Source organism: Podarcis muralis, chromosome 11 (assembly GCF_964188315.1).
Source record: "Podarcis muralis chromosome 11, rPodMur119.hap1.1, whole genome shotgun sequence".
NCBI lineage: Eukaryota > Metazoa > Chordata > Lepidosauria > Squamata > Lacertidae > Podarcis > Podarcis muralis.
In genome coordinates this window covers 51,938,748-51,964,958 of record NC_135665.1, presented here as the reverse complement: position 1 = coordinate 51,964,958, position 26,211 = coordinate 51,938,748, and the positions used below count along the sequence as shown (strand labels likewise).

Here is a 26,211-nt window from a genome sequence, read left to right as displayed (position 1 = left end):
GGATTTAGGCAGGCCTTATTCTCTCGATGTCGCAAACAAAACACACACCCCTTTCCAACGTGAGGGAAATAATTCTCTACCTTTCAGAGTCACCGTGAGGATTGTGACGGGGGTAATTGTTTTATTTATTACGTTTTGAGGGTGGCGCACTCGGTCCACCCCTTTCCAATTGTATCCTTGCAGCAACCCTGAGAGACAAGTTAGGCTGAGAGAGAGAGAGAGAGAGAGAGAGAGAGAGAGAGAGAGAGAGAGTGCGCCACACCAGAGTATGATTTGAACCCAGTCAAGTCCTGGTCCGGCGCTCCAACCACTGCACCACACTGCCTCCTGGCACATAAAGCACTTTAAGCACACAAGAGGAGCTCTTTAAATGCCAAGCGCTTTTGCTTTCTCCCTTTTCTGTCTTCCGTTTCTGAAGAAGGCAGGGAATTGGTAGGGAATTTGTTTGAAAAATCAGTATACTGTACCTTGGAACGGTGGTGGAAAGCAGCCTAGGTGGAGTCGTCTGTGTGTGTGTGTGTGTGTGTGTGTGTGTGTGTGTGTGTATTCAAAGCTCCCTTGTCATACAGACAAGGTTTGCTGTCTTCCCTGTGAGTCATCATTATAGCTCGCAGCTCCCTGAATTCCAGCTTAGCAGCGTGAGAGCAAGATTTCTAAGAGGGGGGTGGTGGCGGTGGAGAGGTGTGCCTTCGCTTTCCAGAACCTAAAGGGGGAAAGAGGGATAAATACATATGCAGAAGGAAGTTGCTTTGGAAGAGGAAGTGGAGATTCAGGGCTCCAGAATCCAAATTTTATCCCTGTCGCCTGTCTGCAGTGTGTGAAGAGGAAGGTAAGGACAAAAGAAACCCTTGTGATCTCTTTCCTCCTGTTAGAAAATTTGTCTTTGGGTTTTTCTTTTCTTTTCATGCGATTGCCTCCACCTTTGCCGCGACAGGCCCGTTGCTAAGACTCTGCTGCCGAATCAGATGTGTGCCTCCCCCCCCCCCCCCCAAATTTGCACCACAGTGCTTTTCTTATTTTGATCGGTACTCGGAACGTAATACGAATAAATATATATAAATGTAGCCAGGCCTTACGACAGCTGTAGAAGCCAGGGAATGGGGGCGGGCCGTCGCTGTGTTGCATCTGAGGCTTCCAGATTTATTTATTTTTAAGGGAGTTACCACAACACAGAGATGTTAGGTACTGGCTGTCGATTTATTCTTTCATTTCCCCCTGGGGGAAAAAAATCTCGTGTAAGAATTTAATCCCTGGGAAGCTCAGTGTTGGGTCTAGGTAGAAGCACCTCACTCCCATGACGTCATTTTAAGCACCTGCTAATCCTAAATTAGGGTTATTCTGATGTTGCCGCTTTCCACTGGCAGGCCCTCTCCTTTATTAGACCCCTGCCTTTAATTTTTTTAGTGTTATTTAATTTAAACAGCTCCACATAATATTGCGAGTGGCATTGCATCGTTCTTCCCTTGGTCCCCCCCTGAAATCTACTACCTGCCAGTGTCATTGGACGACATTGTATTCCAGTAATGAGATTTATTTTTTTACAAGGTTTTTATTTTCCCTCTCCTCTTCACCCTTGTGGCCTCTAAACTAGGAAGGCTTTAAAAGGAAGTTTTGATCCTCTGATCACTCCTAATTGACCTTTACTACCTTTTCCAAGTTGTCTGTAATATCCCTGCACACAGTATTCTGACTGCATCTGTGGCTTTAGATCTCTTTTAAATGTCTTTAAGGTTCTTGCTTTGTTTTCTTTCCCTCGTAGTCGAGAACATTGGATTTAACCGTGTTTACTCCAAGTCTAACGCGCCATCAAATCTAATGCACACCTCAATTTTCAGAACCTTGAAACCCCCAAAAACTATTTGCTGGGGAATGTAAATGTGCCATCAAATCTAATGTGCACCTTAATTTTCGCAGCATAATTGAGCCAAAAAAGGTGCACATTAGATTTGAGTAAATAGAGTACCTTTCATTTGTGTTTTCAGACCCAGAAACCTCCACCCTAAATAATTCACAAATGACTCAAAATTTTGGTTTTGGTTTTTGGCAGAATTTAGGCCACAATTTTATTGATTACAGAAAGTGACTGGTTGCATAGGCTCTGGTTCGACTAGCTCCCTGTCATGCAGGTAGCGCTGACCCAGGGTTCTAGCATAGGTCAGCCAAGGGTGAACACCTGGATAAGCGGAAAGCCGGGAACGGGCTAACTCCGCCACCCCAGTGTCCTCCTGGACTCAGGCACAGGCACAACCCCCTCTCAGGGGTTGACCAAACCATCGAGTCCCTGGATTCCTTTAATGGAATACCCTTCACATAAGAATGGCGAGAGCATTCTCCCATCCCTATCACCTGAACCTATCCGCAACCTTACAAGTTGCGATGATTTGATACGCGGCAGGCGAAACCCACATGGCAACAGCCAATCAGCGAAGTGAGGAAAATTCCTGCCGTACCCCTGTCCCAACGACAGACGACACACAACGGCATAGCAAGGTCAAGAGCATAACCCTAAAAGTAGGGAGAGGTGGGCGGGTGTGCCAAAGGCATGCGCCAAAAGAGGAAGCTCTGGGTTACGTGCATGGGCATAAATAGGTCCCTCGAACCATTTGGACTGCATCCCATTGGCCAGATTGTACCCAGCTTCGAGGGACCTACGAATCAGGTGTTGTGGCTGACCCACCCACAACACAGGGTGTCGGTTTTACAGGTCTCACCGCAATACATGCCCTCTTTAAGGGAGGACCCAATTTACTTACTTACTTGCTTACTGTGGCAGCCTGCCTGACATTGTCACTGAGCTTCCTACTATTGCCCCAAGGTCTCTCTGCTAGATATTGCAGATCCTAGTTTAGACTTCACCACTAAAATGAAGGTAGGTTTTTGGCCTTGCTGCCTATTACCATTCTTCTAGTTTATAAGAGTCCAGGAACATTTGTAGCCTTTGCTGTAGTGAGTGCTTAAAGCAGACTTAAGATGTAGTCCTAATTTGGGACCTTGTGAAGTGTTTTCTGCACTTGGAAGCCAGTATGGATTACCTGCGGTATGCCAATACTGATGAGGGTATATAAGCATATATACTGCAGTATATGATCTATCTATCTAGTATAGAAAACCCTGAACAGCTTAGAACTAGTTTTTACTTGTGCCATCTCCTTACTCCAGGTGCCCACTCGACCAATTCGCTCTGCTGAACTGGCACTCTTCCATTTGCCACGGAATACTTGTTTCAAACTTGTAGGAAACCGATATTTTAGTGGGGCAGCGGCTGCACTTTGGAACTCCCTGCCACTTGACACCAGGCAGGCACCTTCACTGTGCTCTTTCTGGCGCCTGCTTAAAACACTCTTGTTTAGGCAAGCCTGCCCAGACGTGCAGAAGTTACATGTGTTTTATCTCTTTTTAGCCAAAGTTGATTTTAATTCTTCTTTCGGGTTGCTTATATTGGATTGCTGTGAACCGTCCTGAGATATTATGATGAGGGCTGGTGTGTGTGTGTGTGTACATATATATTGTTTTTTACTGATAATTTTTTATATTGTTGCAAACACTTTGTTTTTGTTTTTTTAAAATCAAAAGGTTTCTAAATTGCATAAATTTGTTTGAAAAATAACTATCTGCACACTTTAAAAAAAATGTTAAATAATTTTTACTAATTTTCAATTACAAAAATCCAGTATGTGCCATATTATATTAATACCAAATAGCAGCACCAATTCAAATTCAAATAAATTAAATAGCCAATTATAATTTTTGTGTGGCTTCCCATGTGCTTCCCAAGGTCTGCTTCCCTTTAATTCTGCCTCCAGACTGTTCCTCAAACCAAATACAACCCATTCTTGATAAAATCCCTTATACCACAGCTACAGTGATTAACTTCAGTTCGCATTAATACGTATAGTAATTTGTAGATTTGCAAATTAAGTTCTCCTTTCTTCTTCCTGTGTAAGGTTTTAATCAATGGTTCTTTTATTCCTTTTTCAAATGTTATTTCCATATTAATTATTCCTGATCTCCTTGTTGACTCGGAGGTACTCACTTAAAAATGTTCAGAAGCCATGCCCCAATAATGGAACCATAGAACAATAGAATTGTAGAGTTTGAAGGGACCCTAAAGGTCCTCTAGTCCAACCCCCGGCAATGCAGGAATATTTTGCCCAACGTGGGGCTTCAACCCACACCGCTGAGATCAAGAGTCTCATGCTCTACTGACAAGATGTTTTGTATTTCCTCCCGCAAAACGCTGATCGACAACAAATTATGCACAGTCGCAGAAATGGGCACAACTGCATCTACCGTCATTCAAGTTGAATAACTGGTTGTTGGCACCTGTCTGTCTCGGGAGACAATGTCAAACTTTTGGAAGGTTGCAACGCCTGCCGTGGCTGTAGAGAGCGATATGGGAGAGACATGTTTTGCTGCAGCCGGGGCAAATGAAGGAGTCTGGTTGTAATGCTGCTAATGCAATAAAATTAAATAAGTATGTTTAAGCTATATTTGGAAATTAGGGGCAAAATTGCGTTGGAGATGAAAATGTGTGATTTGGATGGTCAAAAAAATCAAGGTACTGGGCTGTATTCAGCTGCCCTGTTCTACTAGTGCAAGCCAGCACAAGTCTTCCCACTGGTGTAGTGGGGTCCCCCCCCCGTTTTCCTCCAGCTCCTTTTGTAGCTCCACTCCAGAGGATCAGGAAAGCCCCCCAGAACAAGCTCAAGGTGGGAAGATTGTTGGAGAAACAGAGATGCTTGCATTGAGTGAACAACAACTCTGGCGCTGTGTTGAATTCCTCCCACTTACCTTACTGTGATGTGCGAACCAGTGTGTATGGTTGGTTTCTTATTGCATTTAGGGATGGTGCTGTGGTCTAAACCTCTGAACCTCTTGGGCTTGCCGATCGGAAGGTTGGCAGTTCGAATCCCCACAACGGGGTGAGCTCCCGTTGCTCTTTCCCAGCTCCTGCCAACCTAGCAGTTCGAAAGCACGCCAGTGCAAGTAGATAAATAGGTACCGCTGTGGCAGGAAGGTAAACGGCGTTTCTGTGTGCTCAGGTTTCTGTCACAGTGTCCCGTTGCCTCAGAAGTGGTTTAGTCATGCTGGCCACATGACCCGGAAAGCTGTCTGTGGACAAACGCTGGCTCCCTCAGCCTGAAAGCGAGATGAGCGCCACAACCCCATACAGTGGTACCTCTGGTTACGTACTTAATTCGTTCCGGAGGTCTGTTCTTAACTTGAAACTGTTCTTAGCCTGAAGCACCACTTTAGCTAATGGGGCCTCCTGCGGCTGCCGTGCGATTTCTGTTCTCATCCTGAAGCAAAGTTCTTAACCCGAGGTATTATTTCTGGGTTAGCAGAGTCTGTAACCTGAAGCGTATGTAACCCAAGGTACCACTGTATATTCCACCTTTCCTCCAGGGAGGAAAGTCGCCTTTGACTGGACTTAACTGTCCAGGGGTCCTTTACCTTTACCTTACTGCATTTATATTCCACCTTTCCTCCAGGGAGTTGAAGGTGATGCATGTGGTTTTGCCCCTCCTCACAACAAACCCTATGAGGTAGCTTATTCCAAGAGACAGTGACTGGCTCCAGGACACCAGTCTGTTTGATGGCTACATGAGGGATTTGAATCCTGGTTTCACAGGTCCTAGTCCCCACACTCTTAACTATTGTACAGTACACCTTTCAGGTTTGTAGCTTGCTGCTCTCGGCTTGAAGAAGGGGATGCCCACATGTTCGTGGTTTCTGGGGTAACCATGATATGCAGACAGGACCTGGGTGGGTGGGTTTGCTTTTTCCTCTTGCTTAGCAGCACACTTCCATTTGTCAAACCGCAGTTTACAGTGATGTCCGGACCAACAAACTGTGACCTGAATAGCTCCTTCCAAGCCAGTATTGCAATTCAGGATCGTTCTGGTTTGGACCTTGCTGCGGATGGTTTTGACAAACAAGGAAGTGTCCTATCAAGGAGGATGAAACTGCCAGCGGTATCTTATTCATGATCCTTCAAAGTATGTATTGGAAGTTGGGAGATGCCTCCATGTAGCCATTATTTCTCAGAATGGGGTGGGCCTAGAGGAACATGGCATACCAAGACTGTGTGTGTATGTCCACGCAAGTACTTACGGTTTCACATGTTAAAAGAGTTACACCCAGGATTTAGCAAATAATAGTGTCATCACTATGCTGTTGGTTGGTAGGTAGGTAGGTAGGTTGGTTGGTTGGTTGGTTGGTTGCAAATATGGTTTATAAATGTATTGAATACATAAACAGAAAATGTGGAATTAAGAATCCCAGATCGTTGCAGGGCCAGTTAGTGTAGATTGAAAGTGAAATAGGAGGGAAATGTGAAGGTGTTGGGTGCAAGTGTCAGGTGGAACTTGGTTAGTTTTTGGATTAGCATGTGGTCATATAAAAATAAACTTATCATGAAGTCATTCTGCACAACATGAGAACCAGACTTTTTGTGATGAAGCATTTATCTTTTGGCATTTCCTCTCGTTAAGTACAATTTTCCTGGTCTGCCTTTGCACGGGATCTGTTTTTAGATGTTCAGTTGCTTATATGTATGGCGCCTTGGTTTCCTTTTCAGAGGAAAAGTGGAATATACATTAAAATAACAACAGATATATTATCATCATTCACAACTTACGGTTTTATTTATATTGAGCTTTTTAGGTCAGTTTTGTTTTTAACCTCTGGCTGTTATTGATAATATTAATGTCTATGCAAAGATGTTTAAGGTGCATACAAATTACGTTGAATAAATGAAACATGTAGTTTGGCAAGTACTGCCCTCAGTTAGTCCAAAGGTCACATCTTGGTGAACTAGATAAGTCCTGGATTTGTTTCATCACTGCTTGACTCATATCAGGGTCATGCAGGTGGGACAGCCCCAGAGGTAGTCTCCAGGAAAAATGCCAGGGTGAGGCATTGCAAGATATAATCTGTAGGCAACCAAGCCAGAATCAAGACTCCAGGCTGCAGTCAGCTGAGCCTCATTCCATTTCTCCTGGCTCAACAGAAAAGGAAGAGGTCTACTGGTAATTATACTTATTTACTATGTTCATGATCCTCCTTTCAGTATAGGCACTCAGTAGGAATTGCATCTTAACAATAGGTTACAGCCTAAGGGCCACAATAAGAAAGGAGGAGGGAATGGGCTGGGGAGGGATAGGTGCAAATTTGAGTTTGCTGCCTCTGGTGTTGCCGAACTGTGGTCAAAGATCCCTAGTGGTCTGTGAGCTTTATTTGGGTGGTTGCAGAGGAAAGATGGTGCCTCCATCATATTAAATATCCATATTGATTTCATAGAATCATAGAATCATAGAGTTGGAATAGACCACAAGGGCCATCGAGTCCAACCCCCTGCCAAGCAGGAAACACCATCAGAGCACTCCTGACATATGGTTGTCAAGCCTCTGCTTAAAGACCTCCAAAGAAGGAGACTCCACCACACTCCTTGGCAGCAAATTCCACTGTTGAACAGCTCTTACTGTCAGGAAGTTCTTCCTAATGTTTAGGTGGAATCTTCTTTCTTGTAGTTTGGATCCATTGCTCCGTGTCCGCTTCTCTGGAGCAGCAGAAAACAGCCTTTCTCCCTCCTCTATATGACATCCTTTTATATATTTGAACATGGCTATCATATCACCCCTTAACCTCCTCTTCTCCAGGCTAAACATGCCCAGCTCCCTTAGCCGTTCCTCATAAGGCATCGTTTCCAGGCCTTTGACCATTTTGGTTGCCCTCCTCTGGACACAAGATTTCTTATTGTATTTTTATTGCTTCTTGTGTTCCTCATATTGCTTGTTAGTACATGTTTGAATTTTATATATAAGAAGCAAAAGCCGCAATAAAAATACAATTCATCATGAAACAACAGGCATAACAACAACAACAAATTTATATACCTCCCTGCATCTGAGGATGACAGTGTGGTTCACATGATAAACATACAGGATAAAAGCACAAAATAAATAGAAACAAAACAAAACAATCCCTCCCTCCCACAAACACATTTAAAAGGCTGTGGAATGTTAATAAGTCAAAGGCCTGATTGAAGAGGGATGTTTTCGCCTGGCGCTTAAAAGATATATAATAATAATAATAATAATAATAATAATAATAATAATTTATTATTTATACCCCGCCCATCTGGCTGGGCCTCCCCAGCCACTCTGGGCGGCTTCCATAAAAACCAAAAATACAATAAAATATCACATGTTAAAAACTTCCCTGAACAGGGCTGCCTTAAGATGTCTCTTGAATGTCAGGTAGTTATTTATCACTTTGACATCTGCTGGAAACATATATAATGTTTGAAGTAACGTTTGTTAAAAAAAACAAACCCAGAAGCTTTTCTTTTGGGAATTATAGGGACAGAACTATCTAAACTGTATAGAAACTTATTACTACAGTGGCAAGAATGTTACTTGCCCAAAAAATGTTATTTGCCCCCAAATGGAAAGTCCCAGGAAAGGAAGACTGGATACAAAAATTTATGGATTGTGCAGAAATGGCGAAACTTAACGGAAGTACAGTGGTACCTCGGGTTACATATGCTTCAGGTTACATACGCTTCAGGTTAAAGACTCCGCTAGCCCAGAAATAATACCTTGGGTTAAGAACTTTGCTTCAGGATGAGAACAGAAATCGCACGGCAGCCGCAGGAGGCCCCATTAGCTAAAGTGGTGCTTCAGGTTAAGAACAGACCTCCGGAACGAATTAAGTACATAACCAGAGGTACCACTGTATAAGAAATCAAGATAACCAATTTTTAGAATAAAAGAATGGGAATGGTTTATTGACTACAGTATTTACAGATAAATTATAAACAGATAAAGACATTGGCAGGATTATTCTAATAACCTGCAGTTTCGTAAGAGTATATATTTAAAGAAGATGAATAAGGAACCGCAGAAAAAGGGGGAAGGAAGTCAAGTTTTGAAATGTCAAAATGATTGCAAAATTAGTGAAATGTATAAACTTGAATAGTATAAATAAAACAATTCAAAAGGAAGAAGGATACATAATGAAAACACCAGATGAAGCTCCCTGGTGGTTGTTCAAGACCCTTGGGTGATTTTCAGGTGGTCTGCATGGGAGAAAGTACGGGAACCACTTGCATAATAAAGGCACATACTGAACAGATGGGACATCCTGTGATGGAAGGAGATCTGAGAAGAGAGGAGTCTCATGGGACTTGGTCCCAGACAAGCTACTAGAGAGGGTTTCACTATGTCATCTTCCCCAGTGATGGAACCAGGTGGAGTAAGATCTCAGGTGGGCCAGGCAGAGACATGTGGAGCAGGGGCAAGCAAGACGTCAGAAGCAGAGTCCAAGATTTAGGGAGAAAACAAAGATCTGGACCACGTGAGAGGCTGTATTGCCAGATGCAGAGCCACCTTGGAAATCCCACCGCCCAGGCCCCTTTTGTGCAATTTTTGCTTTGTTTTATTTATGCAACAAAATTTAAATAACAACTGTTTGCACAAAAAATAAATTAAAAACGTAAAATGTACCTTAATAATCCCAATAAACATTGAAGTTAGGAAGTGTTTAAAAATTCAAAATGTAATTGAAATCAGCAGTTAAAATAAAGTTGCAGATTAAAACACAGATATGGGTAGGTTTGCAGAAACAAACATTAAAAACACTAACAACAGCAGGTGCTAAAAACGATTTAGCAAAGATGTTTGCCTGAGGTCAATAGACAGGGAATGCTCTAGTCTAGGGGCTGCTGAGCTAAAAGATCTATTTCTGATAAGTGCAGAATGAATATTGCGTTTCAGTCAGGGTCATCAACAGACAGGTAGAAGGCATGGGGAGGGTATGTTTGTTAAAGCAATTTAAAGGTAAAGGTACCCCTGCCCGTACGGGCCAGTCTTGACAGACCCTAGGGTTGTGCGCCCATCTCACTTAAGATGCCGAGGGCCAGCGCTGTCCGCAGACACTTCCGGGTCACGTGGCCAGCGTGACAAAGCTGCATCTGGCGAGCCAGCGCAGCACACGAAAACGCCGTTTACCTTCCCGCCAGTAAGCGGTCTCTATTTATCTACTTGCACCCGAGGGTGCTTTCGAACTGCTAGGTTGGCAGGCGCTGGGACTGAGCAATGGGAGCGCACCCCACCGCTGGGATTCGAACCGCCGACCTTTTGATCGGCAAGCCCTAGGCGCAGAGGCTTTTACCCACAGCGCCACCCACGTCCCAATTTAGTGTCCACCTAATAATAATAATAATAATAATAATTTATTATTTATACCCCGCCCATCTGGCTGGGTTTCCCCAGCCACTCTGGGCGGCTTCCAAAAGAATATTAAAATACTGTGATACATCAAACATTAAAAGCTTCCCTAAACCTAATTTCATTCACTCTTCAAGTGTGCTGCTTTTACTATTAAAACACAATTGGCTGGTTTCAGTATGTTCTTCTCAGAAGTAGCCCCCTTCAGATAAATCAGGTTTTCTGCCTACTGAGGGGGAAAAAATGCAATGTTGTTGTCCACCACTTCCTTGATAGTCTGTTTCCCACGCAAAGACTGCTAATCTGCTTCTCACCATTATGTTGTTACTGACTAATTAATATACAGTCACCATCTTGGCCGTTGGCATCTGAGATGCTTGTGTTTTTAGGACACGCCCTGTTCCTGAGAATGGGATTTGTTTCGACTGTTTCAATAATTGAATTTGAAATTATTGTAACCTGCTCTGGTATCTGTTGGTGAAGAAGGGTGGGCAACAGATTTAGTAGCAGTGGCAGTAGTAATAATAATCGTAGCAAAAACGTAAAATACAAAACGAACTAATAAATACGACTATAAAATAAGTAATCACTTTACAGCTTCAGCAAGGTAAAATACCTAGAGTGTAATTCATCACAATGTTGTTGTTGTTTTTATATCAAAGTTGGCAAAATTGTGTGTGTGTGTGTGTGTGTGTGTGTGTGTGTGTATTTCTCGTGGGAGTTGTGAAATTGCACATACAGTGGTGCCTTGGGTTACATACGCTTCAGGTTACAGACTCCACTAACCCAGAAATAGTGCTTCAGGTTAAGTACTTGGCTTCAGGATAAGAACAGAAATTGGGCTCCAGCGGCACAGCGGCAGCAGAAGGCCCCATTAGCTAAAGTGGTGCTTCAGGTTAAGAACAGTTTCAGGTTAAGAACAGACCTCCGGAACGAATTTCTTAACCCGAGGTACCACTGTAGTTGCTTGCTGTTGTATTTTTGTATCTTGATTTTCCTTGGGTCTATGAAAAGCTAAAGGAATCTAAAGGTACATCTTGGAGCATGGGTAGGCAAACTAAGGCCCGGGGGCCGGATCTGGCTCAATTGCCTTCTAAATCCAGCCCACAGACGGTCCGGGAATCAGTGTGTTTTTACATGAGTAGAATGTCTGCTTTTATTTAAAATGCATCTCTGGGTTATTTGTGGGGCATAGGAATTCGTTCATCCCCCCCCTCCCAAATATAGTCCAAGCCTCCACAAGGTCTGAGGGACAGTGGACCAACCCCCTGCTGAAAAACTTAGCTGATTCTTGTTGGAGTAAGAGAGGCAGCACCTTTTGCTCTCTGCAGGCTCTCCTTTTTAAAAAATAAAAATAAAATAAAGATAGCCACTGAGATTGCCAGATGGTTCAGATATTTGTTTGACTGGTTGCTCCGTAGCACTCTGATGTGGTGATGAATGAATTTGCTTAAAGCAGGCATAGGCAAACTCCAGCCCTCCAGATGTTTGAGGCTACAATTCCCACAGTCCTTGACCACTGGTCCTGTTAGCAAGAGATGATGGGAATTGTAGTCCCAAACATCTGGAGGGCCAAAGTTTGTCTATGCCTGGCCTAAAGTATCAACCCTTGTGAGGGCATGTCACCGGTGCGGTTCACGGGGTATCAAAGTCCCGGCTGGGGACGTCGGGACCAGGGGCAAGATGGCGGGGTGGGAGCAGGAATGGGAGTCCAGAAGTCAGGAGTCAGGAAGCCAAGAGTCCGAGGGTCAGAGAGCCGGGAGTCAAGAAGTCAAGGGTCCGAGGATCAAGAAGCAAGGAGTCATGAAGTCAAACGCAGCAAGGCAGGAAGTGTGTTGCTGTGGCAAAGAGCCGAAGGGAAATGCTGACCTTCTATCCCTCCCCAGCTCTTGCCACCAGGTGCTGTGAGTTACCAATTGGCCTCACCTGTGCTCCTTGCCTCTTCAGAACAAACTTAGGAAGGCCCCAGTCCTGCAAAGTCCTACTGGTCACAGGGCCTGGCTCCTGCACGCATTCCTGACAGGGCAGAGTCCTTGTCAGATGGCAGTTATGTCTCAGATCAAAGTTCTGGCCCTTGGAAACAACTTTATGTAAGTGCTAACTATTTTAGAGAGAGAAGAGGTAGACCAGTTCATGCCTCCGTTGAGAAATGGTTGTACTAATCTGACCTGTAAGATTTGCATGTGTTAATGGTGGAATGTAGGACGCTCTCACCATCGAGGCAGAGTCTTAGGCAACTGCGCAACTAAGTATTGAAAAAAACACCTCTAGGTGATGGTGTATACGTTTGTGTAATCCGACACAAACTGCATTTGCTGTGCTGTGTTCGTTGTGGGGAGAGAAACATATTTCAAGTATCTTCTCTTTTCTAGGACTTTTGAGTCCTCCAACATTGTCTGCTTTGATTAGTTATTAGGATGTAGACTCACCTTCTCCACTCGCTGAGTTTCAGCTTGTGTAGGTGGCAGTGGGATTGTCCCACATCTGATGTCTGCATGTTCAGCAGAAAGTTCTGTGTTCTTGCAGCTGCATGTGGACAGTCCCTTTGGCATGGCAAATCTTGAGTTCCTTCTCATGCAGTGGAACCATCTATGTTTATAAAGCTGTATGTCCCTCTTTTAAGACAGTTGATTTAAACAGGTGGAAGATACAATGGGGGACGCGGGTGGCGCTGTGGGTTAAACCACAGAGCCTAGGACTTGCCGATCAGAAGGTCGGCGATTCAAATCCCCGCGACGGGGTGAGCTCCCGTTGCTTGGTCCCTGCTCCTGCCAACCTAGCAGTTCGAAAGCACGTCAAAGTGCAAGTAGATAAATAGGTACCGCTCCTGCGGGAAGGTAAACGGTGTTTCCGTGCGCTGCTCTGGTTCGCCAGAAGCGGCTTAGTCATGCTGGCCACATGACCCGGAAGCTGTGCGCCGGCTCCCTTGGCCAATAAAGCGAGATGAGCACCGCAACCCCAGAGTCAGTCATGACTAGACCTAATAGTTCAGGGGTCCCTTTACCTTTAAGATATAATGGTGGTGATGAATCATGTGTATCTGTGTGTGTGTGTGTGTGTGTGTGTGTACATACACACACACAGGTATGTATTTAAATGGGATTGTTTTAGTATGCATGTTAATGCTTGTGCAATTAGCTTTTAAATTTAGAAACCACATAGAAACTAATTTAAATTATATAACTTAATTGTATATAAATTGATTTAATACTACTAATAGTACACAGTTGTCGGGGACTGGCTGGACAAAGAGGAGTGATGGGAGGCACCCAGTGTTCAAAATTAGTCGGCCGCATTTTGCACCTGGCTGTTGGCCACGCGCAACCAAGTGAAGGCGCTCGACACCTCCACCATCTGGAGGTTCATGCCTGGGGATCCTTGGATCTTATTTACTGTTTGGACAAAATTGGCAATGTTTGCATTTTCTCTGTGTGGCAATTGGAGAATATATATATTTTAAGGAAGAATGCTGTGTCTCGCTAGAGAGTTGGACTTTTAAATTTTGTTTATGCTTGTATTTTGGGCGAATTTTATTTATTTTACTTGTATGTGTATTCAGGTAGGTGGTTCCATTGATTTGTTAAATGCTTGCTTTGTGATCCTCTGATGACTAAATGCAAACAATTCTGGATCTATATGACTGTGAAGGAAGTAAAAACAGGATTACTGTTAACTGTGAATGATTAATTAAATGGTTGTGGTAGACAGGATATGTTCTGCCTCTTCCCACACAAAACTAATAATTTCACCGATCGTTTAATATTCCCCAAATGTTCAATTTCCAATATATATTTAGTTGCTAGTGTATCTGTTTAAAGCAATATAAGACTGTGATACTAAAGGGATGGGCATTTGGGGGGAAATGTTCTCTCCCCACGCCCACCCCCTTTTCCAAGTTATTCATGTAAGACTTTCCCTCTATATTAGATGTGGCAATATAGCATGTGCAGAAAAATTCCTCTGTTATGTGGACAGAGGCCCAGTCCTACCATTAGGCAGATTGAGGCAACTGCCTCAGGCGGCAGATGCCCAAGGGCAAAAGTAACAGCCTCTGGCTTTTCCTCCTGAGCTCTCCATCATTCTCCTTCTGGGACCCCTATCCTGGCCTGCTGCCTTGGGCACAATGGAAGATGCTATCATACCACCAATGCTGATGTACAGTTTTGACTCCCAGACGAGAAGGACCACCATCTTATCATTTGACTCAGGCAGCAAAATGTCTTGGGACTCAGGCGGCAGAATGAGATTTTTTAATTCTCTTGCGTATACTTTCTTATCTTAACCATTAAAAGATTTATATAATTTTGACATTTGTGAGTATTGAGAACAATTATTGGGGAGAAAAATTATCTTCATTTGAAATTAACAACCTGAATTAACTTGCTAGCAGTTTAAAATTTTTCCATTACTACTACGATTTTACACAGTAATTTGAGCTTCTTGTGTGCGTGTCAGCCTTTTTTCACAACATCGTTTAGATTTGTTAATTGTTCACTTTGTTCACAGGATGAGCTTGCTTCGTCTTTTTTTTAGCCCCACCCCCCATTTTTTCTCTTTCAAATGAATGTGGAAAATAGCTATTGTAGAACAACCTGCCATATGGCGGATGGCCACTTTCTGTGTTTTAACTGTGTTAAGTGTAACCACTAGAGGGTATCTGACCATTTCAGTTACATTAATTCACAAGTTTTCCCCCCTCTTTGGAACCAAGCAACAGGTGGTCCGTCTGTTTAGGAGAAATTGCAAATGCTTGGGGAGACCTTCTGTTGTGTTGACGTTGTTCAAACGCTTGCAGATTTGTTAGTGCCGATGAATTTAAATTTATAGCATCGCAACTCCACATAATGTTTGCTCAGAAGCAAGCCCTACTTGTTCAGTGGGTATTATTCCTTAGTGAGCATGTGTAAGATTGTAGTGTAGAACAACAATTAATGAATGAAATGACAGTAATGAATGGAAAAGAATTCTCATTCATTGGAAACACTTAACATTTATGTAGTTCATTTCAGGTATCTGCATTATCCCAGCCCACTAAGCCCAAATTGCAGCATCCTATAGCAGCTGATGCAAACATATTTCAATAATGAGGGATGCGGGTGGCTCTGTGGTCTAAACCGCTGAGCCTCTTGGGCTTGCCAATCAGAAGGTTGGTGGTTCGAATCCCTGCGACAGAGTGAGCTCCCGTTGCTCTGTCCCAGCTCCTGCCAAACTAGCAGTTCGAAAGCACGCCAGTGCAAGTAGATAAATAGGTACCGCTGCAGCGGGAAGGTAAACGGCATTTCCGTGCGCTCTGGTTTCTGTCACGATGTTCTGATGCGCCAGAAGCAGTTTAGTCATGCTGGCCACATGACCCGGAAAGCTGTCTGTGGACAAACGCTGGCTCCCTCGGCCTGAAAGCTAGATGAGCACTGCAACCCCTTAGTCACCTTTGACTGGACTTAACCGTCCAGGGGTCCTTTACCTTTTACCTTTTTTTATTTCAATAACGGCTTATTTACAAATGGTTTGGCTATCATTAGTTAGCATAAAGTGTGTGCATGTGTGTGTCTGTTAAATTTTAAATAAAAATGAATGAAATTTCTTTCATCATGTGTTCTTTATGGAGATTCGGAACATTAACGGCAAGTTCTTCTTTTGCAGTGACCCGTATGTGAAACTTTCATTGTATGTAGCAGATGAAAACCGAGAACTTGCCCTGGTGCAGACAAAAACTATTAAAAAGGTAAGTGGTGATAATATATCCTTAACTGTTGGACAGTGTTCGAAATTAGCCAGGCGCATTTTACACCTGGCTGTCAGCTACTTGCGGCCAAGTGAAGACACCAGGATGACGCCTGACGTCTCCACCATTTGGAGGTGCATGCCTGGGGATCCTTGGATCGTGATTCTTTTCCCACACTAATACCATACCCTGTAGAATTCTATGTGTTATATTTCATGTGCACAATCAGAATGAAGTTCAGGAACCCAAATGCTTTTTCTGTGCAGCCTGAGCAGGGGCAGTGAACAAGGTTATGGTTAATTGTTGTCTCTTTTCTTCACTTACACCACTCCACTGCCCAGATCACAGTTGTGAAAAGTATCCCTATGTAATGCCCATGTCAAAAAAGGCATAGCATAACACACATACACACATTTATGAGCCACCTTGAGGGGCTCGCTTAAGGGTTTTTCCCACTTGTTGCCAGGTGGTGCTGTGGGTTAAACCACAGAGCCTAGGACTTGCCAATCAGAAGGTCGGCGGTTCGAATCCCCGCGATGGGGTGAGCTCCCGTTGCTTGGTCCCTGCTCCTGCCAACCTAGCAGTTCGAAAGCACGTCAAAGTGCAAGTAGATAAATAGGTACCACTCTGGCGGGAAAGTAAACGGCGTTTCCGTGTGCTGCTCTGGTTTGCCAGAAGAGGCTCAGTCATGCTGGCCACATGACCCGGAAACTGTACGCCGGCTCCCTCGGCCAGTAAAGGAAGATGAGCGCCACAATCCCAGAGTCGGCCACGACTGGACCTAATGGTCAGGTGTCCCTTTACCTTTTTATACATTTTTAAAAAATGAATGAATATCAATTTTGGCCGCAACTTTAAAAGGTTATCCTCTGAAATACTTGGTGCAAAAAGTGGTTTTCTGTGCCGATCATAAATTTATATTTGTCATTTTTACCAGCGATTCTGCTTCAGAGATCCAGATCTACTCCTCTCCTTGCACACACTGACCATGTACCCTCTCGCTCTCTCCCACTCCCCAGTAACGTGTTGAAGAATTTTAATAATGAAATATTTAACGGCCTTCATTAAGACATCTCTGCCCAGGTCATCAGCAATCTGCCTCCCACTGTGAAGTTCCTATTTATAGTTGACGTCTATTTCTGGCTCATCCCACTTCACATGCCCTCCCACACGAAGTTTGCTCAGCAAATGAATTTGAAGCCTTTTGACGACAATGTCTTTATTGCGGATGAAAGCTGTTGCTATGATGTTTTTTTCCCTCTCTAGTTCTTTTTTACTTTACTTTCTGATATTCTTAACAAAGAATGTCACTTTTGTTTTAATTGCAGCGAAATGTCAGACCTTCAGCGTTTTCTAAAGCTCTTAAAGATTTGGTGTTGCTAAATGTGATTTCCCCTCCTCCTTTTTTCTTTCAGACATTGAATCCGAAATGGAATGAAGAATTTTATTTTAGAGTAAGTGTTCTGCTTTTAAATGCCAAGCGTATTTCCTGTGTGATCAGCTGGCATCTGGCTCTGTGCTGTTGACAATGGAATGTTGAATTAGATGACCCATAATCTAATGATCCAGCAGAGCAACTCTTATTTTCTTAAACATGCTAAACCAAACATTTACAAAACATTTCTATCCATATGAAACATGGCCTTCTCTGGAAATGATTTTGTAATATACAATAGTGCTTTTAATTTGCAACATGTTTTATCTTTTTCACAACATCCCTGCGAGGTGGGTCAACTTACACTAGTGGTTATCCCCATTTCTATTCACAGGATATTTTAAGCCAAGGGGGAAAATGGAGGCAAATAGACATATAGAGGAAACAAAGGGCTGTGAACGAAAAAGGCTGGAGGTGGGGGAAAGGAAGTGGGTTTAATTTGCAGGTTGTTGTTTATAGATAGGTTCAAGCTTTTTAAACAGTGAAGATTGCTGGACTAGTATTCTGGTTTTGTGGGGCAAGAGTATTGAAGCTGAGCAATAAATCTATTGCATTGGATGAAGACTAGAAAACAGGGATGCAGAACCCAAGGCTACCCAGAAGGCACTGGGATATAGTTCCCCTCATGCCTCTTGGCCTTGTTGTCTAGGGTTGACGGGAGTTGCTGTCCATCATCTTGAGAGCCATAGGTTCCCAATCCCTGCTTTCAACCCAATCCAAGCTTGTATCCATAGTCCTAGTACCATAACTTCCAGCTCCCAGTACAGTTGTGTCACAAGCGCTTGTGGCATGCTCAGTGGCAATGGGTGAATTTGCCTGAATAAACCTTGTTGGGATGGAGTGCAAAGGATGACTTCCTACACTTACCAGAAATTAGCAGCAGTAGAGATAGGGACGTGGGTGGCGCTGTGGGTTAAACCACAGAGCCTAGGGCTTGCTGATCAGAAGGTCAGCGGTTTGAATCCCCGCGATGGGGTAAGCTCCCGTTGCTCGGTCCTTGCTCCTGCCAACCTAGCAGTTCAAAAACGCATCAAAGTGCAAGTAGATAAATAGGTACCACTCTGGCGTTTCCATGCGCTGCTCTGGTTTGCCAGAAGCGGCTTAGTCATGCTGGCTACAAGACCCGGAAGCTGTCTGCGGACAAACGCTGGCTCCCTTGGCCTATAGAGCGAGATGAGCGCCGCAACCCCAGAGTCAGCCCTGACTGGACCTAATGGTCAGGGGTCCCTTTACCTTTAGAGATAGGGAGTCCTACTTTCAGCAATGTCAGAGTGTGGGGTTGCTGACTAGCTAGCCACACCTTTCCATGCAGGTTTGGCTACTGGCATTGGTGAGGGGCAAGCCAATCATCGTCTACACTCTTTCTGTCTGAGATTTCCCCTCTGCTTCCGGTGTTTATTTCCAGTGAAGACATGAATTTTCTTTCTTACCTCTGATTTACCCTAGAGCAGAGCCATCGGTTCTTACAAACGAGCCACTTTACCAGTGGGGCTGGTTTTCAACATCGCAATGTATCACCAGCTAAATATCATGATATACCATTACACCACGATGTCTGAAATAAGGAACTATTTAGATGTGAACAGTAGGGCTGGGCCATATCTGGTTTTCAACACCGTAATATATTACCAGATAAACAATGTGATATACTAATATATCACCATGTCTGAGATAAGGATGGATCTATGTAGAGGCGTTGGCTGGCTCCAGTTTTTCCCACATTGTGATTTTTGCATAGCGCGCACCCCCCCCCCCATCAATCACAATTCGCAGTATATTGCCAGGTCAAAAATTATGACACCAGTATCATTGGGATACCAAGCACACAAAACCATGGGACCAACTTATGCTTCAGAGTATTGGTCCATCTGTTGCTGTGCTGTCTGCACTGATTGGTAGTAGACTCTCCTGGGTCTCAGAGTCTTCCGCACTCCTGTCTGTAGATGTTGGGTATTTAATTTGGGACTTGACTTGAGGCAAATTTAATTGACTCCCCTGGCATTTGGGTGTGCATCGTCTTTATTAGAGTGCCTTGTACTCATGCCACTTCCTCGTTCTCATTAAACAAAACAGGAGGCAAGAGAGTTTTAAAGACCTGGTGTAGTTGTGGCCACAGTTTTGGCAAATTTGCTCCAAAACTTGGAAGAGTGCCCTTGTAATGTACATTGTGACACATAAGTGTTCTGTACAAGGCTATACAGATGAGTCCAAGGGAGAAGTCAGATTTGAGCCCATATCTTTCTGACCAAGTGCACTTTATCACATTTTTTTGTTTTGTTTAAAATGTTCTGCCATCTCACTTGTTCTACACCAAAGAAAATCCCCTGTGTTGCAAAACAGAACACTCTGAACAACAACATGCAACACGTCAGCTAATAATATACTGACAATATTTTTATAACACTATACTGTTTCAAAATTCATAAACAGAAGACATATAATATGTGCATGGAGTCGCAAACTAATAAGAATCAAATAAATGTTCCATGAACAGTGTTAAGTTGTGGGTGAACCTATCAGACGACACAGCGATTCTTCAACAGCTCTTGTTTATTCACAGGCCAGAACTGAACTGAAGGGTTCAGCCAGCCTGCTTATATAGAGCTCCACTACAACGCAACTGTAACACACTCTGTAACTATCCAATCACTGAGCGCCACTTTCAACCCCTTATTTGCATATGTGGACCTGAGTGAGAACTATCTACAGTATCCCCCTGCTGGCACAGGGTGAGAACTTCAGTACATAACAAACAGGAATGGTAGGAGTGAAGTGACTGTCAAAGATCACTGAAATGGAGGCAGAATTCCTTTCCACAGTCAATATCCTACAAATGTGAGATGATGGATGCTCCAAACATCGCAATAGGGTGCTCCAAGCATAGCACACTCTTTAGTGATAGCTGATCCTTGGCCATTTGATGTACCTTTGGGGACTATTAATTTGTTCATTATCCTGGAAGAACTGTACTGTCTGCTGCTGGAATATTTATTTGATTCTTATTAGCTTGTGATTCCATGCACTTACTAGATGTCTTCTGTTTAAAAAATATTGCCAGTATCTCACTTGTTCTGGCTTATTCCAGCCTAGAAAGCCTCTACACAAACATGACCGCACGGACAATCTCTCTCCTCCAGTTTAAGAGGTTTCTGATGGTGGTTTGTTTATTTTTAGTTTAGTTTTGTTGCCATACACATTTTACAAGTGCATTGCGGCCAGCCACTTTTTACTGTTTCACCTGTCCCAATACTCACCTGCTACGCTCTCACACATCCCTTTCAAGGGTCTGCCTTTGAAACTGTCCCAGAAACTCCAGCGGGTGCAGAATGCTGCAACAAGGCTCCTCACGGGGTCCCTGCCATGGGAGCATATTCACCCAGAGCTTTACCAGTTGCACTGGCTCCTAGTTGAGTATTTGGTCCGGTTTAAGGTGCTGGTTTTGACCTTTAAAGCCCTTTGTGGCTTAGGGCCCTCGTATTTACGGGACTGCCTCTCCTGGCATGCCCCACAGAGCATCTTAAGGTCCATGAATAATCATAGTTTAGAGGTCCCGGGTCCTAAGGAAGTCAGATATCCTCCACCAGGGCCAGGGCCTTCTCAGTGATGGCTCCGACCTGGTGGAATGCTCTGTCCCATGAGACCAGGGCCCTGCAGGATTTAACCTACTTCCACAGGGCCTGTAAAACAGAGCTATTCCTCCTGGCTTTCAATTTGAATTTAGCCAAATCTTTTATTCCCCTTCCTTCCTTCCCTCCCCCTCCCCTTTTATGAAGCCTACCCACTCTGGGACCCCACAGCTAATTCTCCCCTGGCCTCCTTGCTGACCCAAATAGGACTAATTTAGCCAGCTAGCCCTGGTGATCATCTAATGTTTATTGGATGGATCTTCCCCCAAATTGATTTTAGAACTTTGAATTTATTGTTATTCACGCTTTTATACTGTAGTTTATGCTGTTTTTTGTTGTATCACAATTAAGTGTTTTAAATTTGTTGTTAGCTGCCCTGAGCCTGGTTTTCTGAAAGGCGGGGTATAAATAAAAAATTATTATTTATTATTTATTATTTCCAGGGGTTGTTAGCACTGAAGTTTTGAGAATCCAGTTAGCGGGGAGAGTGACTGATTGGGATGATGAAAGCAGTTCAACTTGTTGCTTTAGTCAATAAAGGCAAGAGGGGAAGGACTAAGCAGTAGATGCCAGGATTAGATTAAGTGATTAGTGGACGTCAGCACCCAAACCGTACATGTGTTATAAATACGATGGGTAAATTTTGCATTTCCAAGTTCTAATCATTACTACTTTGGAAATTCATTTTGAAAACACTGGCTTTAAGGGACCAGTCTTTACAGCCTAATCCTATAAAGTGGCACAATATGTAGGCAAAAAGGATTAATTTCACAGTTACGGATGGCCAAAGCCATACCAGAGAGGCAAATATATTTGCAGAGCAGAGCAGTTCATATTTTTAAGGATCATATTTGGAATTTGTTTTAAAGGTGCATCATTTTACACTTATTTTACATGATCCATGAAAAAAACACACCACTCATTTGCATTATACTTTCCCCAGGCTGGCTTACTCAACAAGATGAAGGGAAAGTAGAAAACAATATTTTAAATGATTTCTCAGATTTAATATTGCAAGTGAGTGGGACTTTCATATTGTTAACCAGTTACCATAGAACGCTGTCTAAACTCTCGGATGTCTTCCTTTAAAAAGAGAAAAGCAGAGAGAGAGAGAGAGAGGAAAGGGAGGCAAGGTAATATTTCAGCAGTTTAAATTTAATCTTTTGGAGCAGCTGCCTGTAAACACTGGGGCATTGTAGATTGTTAAAACTGTAGTATCTTTTTCAAATAGTGTCTGTGCAGTTGGACTTTTTTTGTTAGCATTTTGGAAACAATATTTTTAGCAGTTTCTCAATTTGGAAAGATCGTAAGTGGTTTTCAAGTTGATTTTTATAGCATGCTTAAACAGAGAAAATAGAGACGATTTTGTTTCTGCAGTCTTCCTTGCTGTCCCAGACACATTGATCTCTTCAGTGTTCTCCATAAGGAAGAGTGGGAAGAAATGGTCCAAGCCTGTTTTGATTAGTAATGCACAATCCCTGGGAATTGTCTTGGCACTGAACCCCACATGTCTGGTCCCGGCTTTTTCCATTCCAGTCACAACAAAGTTTAATAGGAATCTTTCTACCAGAACTTACGTCTGGTCATGTTATACTTCAGGTTTCTAATGCTGAAATCCTAAACACACTTACTGTTGATCATGGAGGGGTTTGCACCACAATCCTATTTATGTTTAGTTTATGCACACTTAATTTGGGAATAAGTTCTATTAGACAAAGTAGGACTTAATTCCGAATAAACATGCATTCACTGCGTAACACAGTTTGCGCACTCAAATCCTTTAGTCCTGTTAATAACTGTTAATTACGGCTTTGTATATCACTGCAGTTTCAAAAACCTCGAGCGTTGCTGGCATGGGTGAGGAAAAATATATCAGCCCTGAATTCAGAGCTGTCTCAGTTTTAGGCCTGGGTCTAAAGGAGGAGATTTTCTGCCCCCTTAAGATTTTATTAAAGCTTTTATAGAATACAACAAGATGAAAGAAACTAATCTAAATAAAAACAAAAACAGAAAAAGAAAGAAAGAAAGAAAGAAAATGCAGAGCCCTCCCTCAGAGGTAACTCTTAACCCTTGTCTCACTCAGAAAGTGTTGGAGCCTCCCAGTGCTATTTTTCTAGAAAAATAGGTGCCAGAATTCACCATGAATGCTTCCCTTGTTCTCTTATACAGTCATACCTCAGGTTACAGATGCTTCAGGTTGTGTTTTTTCGGGTTACGGACTGCTGAAACCCGGAAGTACCGAAACTGGTTACTTCCGGGTTTTGGCGGTTGCGCATGCGCAGAAGCGCCAAATCGCAACCTGCGCAGGCGCACCGCTGTGGGTTGCGAACGCTGCGGGTTGTGAACATGCATCCCGCACGGATCACGTTCGCAATGTGAGCGTCCACTGTAATGGCAATGGTGCCCACCTGAGAGGTGCAGGAACTGAATTCCTGTGAGTTCCAGCTAGGGGGAAAAACCCTGGACCCTCCTAGCTCTCATGTGGGAACTTTCCTTTCTTATCCCTGTTTCTAACCCTTACCTTTAACATATTGTTACAGCTGTTGTAAACAGAGCAACAGGGGTGGCAGGAATCATGAGAGGAGCGATCACCGGGCTTCGTGGTTTTTCCCACATTGCAATTATTATTTTTTACATAGCACATGCACACATCGTGATTTGCAATATATTGCAGTGTCGAATATTATGAAACCGCTTCCACGATGTGGACTTCAAACCGATTTTGGACAGTATATCTCCCAGCCCTGCCTGCCAGTATAGAAAATATAGTTCTGAAAATATAGAAGTGAAGCATTCATTATAAGGTTGCTTCCGAACTTTCATGGTGGAGTATACCAGGGATGGGGAACCTTTGACCTTTCAGATGTTGGACTCTCAGCTCATCAGCCCCAGTTAGTCATGGGAAGTGCCACCATATGATGCTCTGTGTGGGAGATGTTCCCTGTCTAACCATGGGACTCTTGTTGCAGCCTGGCTTTATGTTGTCTGCGTCAACATATGCATGCTGGTGTTTTTCTTTTAAATCAGGCTTCATCAAATCAATGTTTCTAACATTAAGAGAAGCTCACCAGCCGGCTTTTCTGCATGTCCCTCCCCCAGCTTGGAGTGAAGACAGGGGGTGGGATTAGTCATGGCTAACTTAATGCTAATCATTCGCATAGCAACCCTGTGTGCAGGTTTTCCAAAGGCTGGTTTTTCTGCTGTTGAGATTAGATATATGATCAACAGAAATTTGTTTGCATCTCTAGGCCCCCAAGCCACCCCCTAAATAAATCACAAATTCACACAGAAATGTTTGTTTAAGGTTTTTGGCATAATTTTGGCCACAACTTTATTAAAATACATAATGTGAATGGTTGCTTAGGTATTTGTTACAACTATCTGTCCCCGCCCTGGGACAGAACTGACTTCCGGATTCCAGCAAAAGCCAGTAAGGGAAAACAATATTGGGGGGAGAATGGCAGCATACCGTCACCCCTCCCCTCATGCTCCCAGGGGTTTGCACGGCCCTAGCCCCTTGCCAGGGATATGGACAAAAGCATGGCAAACCCCTGGATTCCTTTAATGGAATTCCCTTGCAGCAGCAGCATTGGAGGGGCAGGCACAGCCAACCCTTACCCCTCCACCAACCAATTTTTAACTAATGCCTAACTGCAACCTTACAAGTTGTGACGATTTGCTATGCAGTAGGCAAAAACCAAATGGCACCAGCCAATCTGCCAAATGGGCAAAATTCCTACCGGGCCCCTGCCCCAAAAGCAGATGACCCCATGACAGGCATAGCAAGGTCAAACGCAACAGCCCTAAATTAGGGAGGGTGGGCGGGCGATCCGATGCACGCAGCAAAAGGGACTGAAAAAACTGCGTCCCAAGAATATATAACCTTCGGGCCATCCCTCTAAATGTTAACATCAAAATCTCCCCAACAACTCAATTGCCCAAATCACAGTCATGGCCATCCAAATGGTCCCGCCCAGTAACCAAGAGGGTGTGTCTGTTAGACCCCACCGCAACATGTGCTCTCCATGAAGGAGAACGCGCTTTGCTGAAATTATGGTGGGCAGTAAGTGATTATCCCATTGGATAATCTGCAGTTGAAGTCCGTTCGACTTCCAAAACATTTGGAAACCCAAGCGCGACTTCTGATTGGCTGCAGCAAACTCCTGCAGCCAATCGGAAGCTGCAGAACCTGTGTCAGACGTTCGGGTTCCAAAGAACATTCACAAACTGGAACACTCGCTTCTGGGTTTGCGGCGTTCGGGAGCCAAAACGTCCGAGTAGCAAGGCGTTCAGGATCTAAGGTACGTCTGTATGTTCCTAGAGGGAAATGAAGTATCCAGGTTGTGATCTGGAGATCATACCTGTTTCTTTAACAGATCCTCTTTTTCTCTCTTAAATTATAGGTGTTATTTTTGGGGGGGCAGCTGGGCTGACTGATACAGTCGTGGTGAGACCTTAGCTCCTATAAGGAATCAAAACACCCTATTTTGGGTGCGTTTTCTTGGGTTCTGCTGGGCGATGGGAGAAAGGTGGAGTTTGCTTGTCCCTCTTTGCTTTGCCCTTGGAAAATTCAACTCCGATTCTTCATGTCACACCAAAGATTCATTTAAAAACAGTGTAAATAAAGAACGTTGAATTAAGTAACTGCTAAATAACTGTTAGTCTGTTTTTAAACAAATAATTCCATTAAATTCTTTATTATATCTTCTAGGTAGATCCATCTAACCACAGACTACTCTTTGAAGTATTTGATGAAAAATAGATTGGTAAGTGTTCTTTTATCTTTAGTGTACATTCAGTGGCTGTGCCATAACCACACCTTTTTTGCAGCCGACATAAAGCGAAAGCGGTGGAATACTTATCAAATGGTTGCATGTGGGGATATGAATTGTGACCTTTTTTAATGGGTTGCAGGCTTATAAACAGTTTGGAGTTTCCTGTTGGAATCACTGAAAGGCAGGAGTGGGGTCAATCAGGAGTCTCCCACCTTCTGCTCTGCTTTTATTATAAAGGACTGTTTTGTTTTTTAAACTGTTGGTTGCTGCTTCCTCAGAGATATATATATTAGTAGGAAAAGGAACATTTTAAAAAATAAATAAAAAAAAAATAAATGACATGGAATGAAATGAATACATGCTACGTGGAACGGAACCCCAGCGCATTTGTTTTAAACAAATGGAGTCAGTTAATAGGTGA

General features: G+C 43.4%; 1 protein-coding gene across 1 annotated transcript in view; it reads left to right on the top strand.

The window, feature by feature from the left end:
• The window catches only part of LOC114606318 (E3 ubiquitin-protein ligase NEDD4-like), a 206,256-nt gene extending 180,196 nt beyond the window's left edge, over positions 1-26,060 (top strand). Inside the window, exons 5-7 of the mRNA XM_077935896.1 lie at positions 15,873-15,954; positions 17,370-17,408; positions 25,727-26,060. Coding sequence (XP_077792022.1) covers positions 15,873-15,954; positions 17,370-17,408; positions 25,727-25,777 — 172 coding nt within the window. The 3' untranslated portion in view covers positions 25,778-26,060. The remainder of the gene's footprint in view (positions 1-15,872; positions 15,955-17,369; positions 17,409-25,726) is intronic.
• The last annotated feature ends 151 nt before the right edge of the window (positions 26,061-26,211 follow it).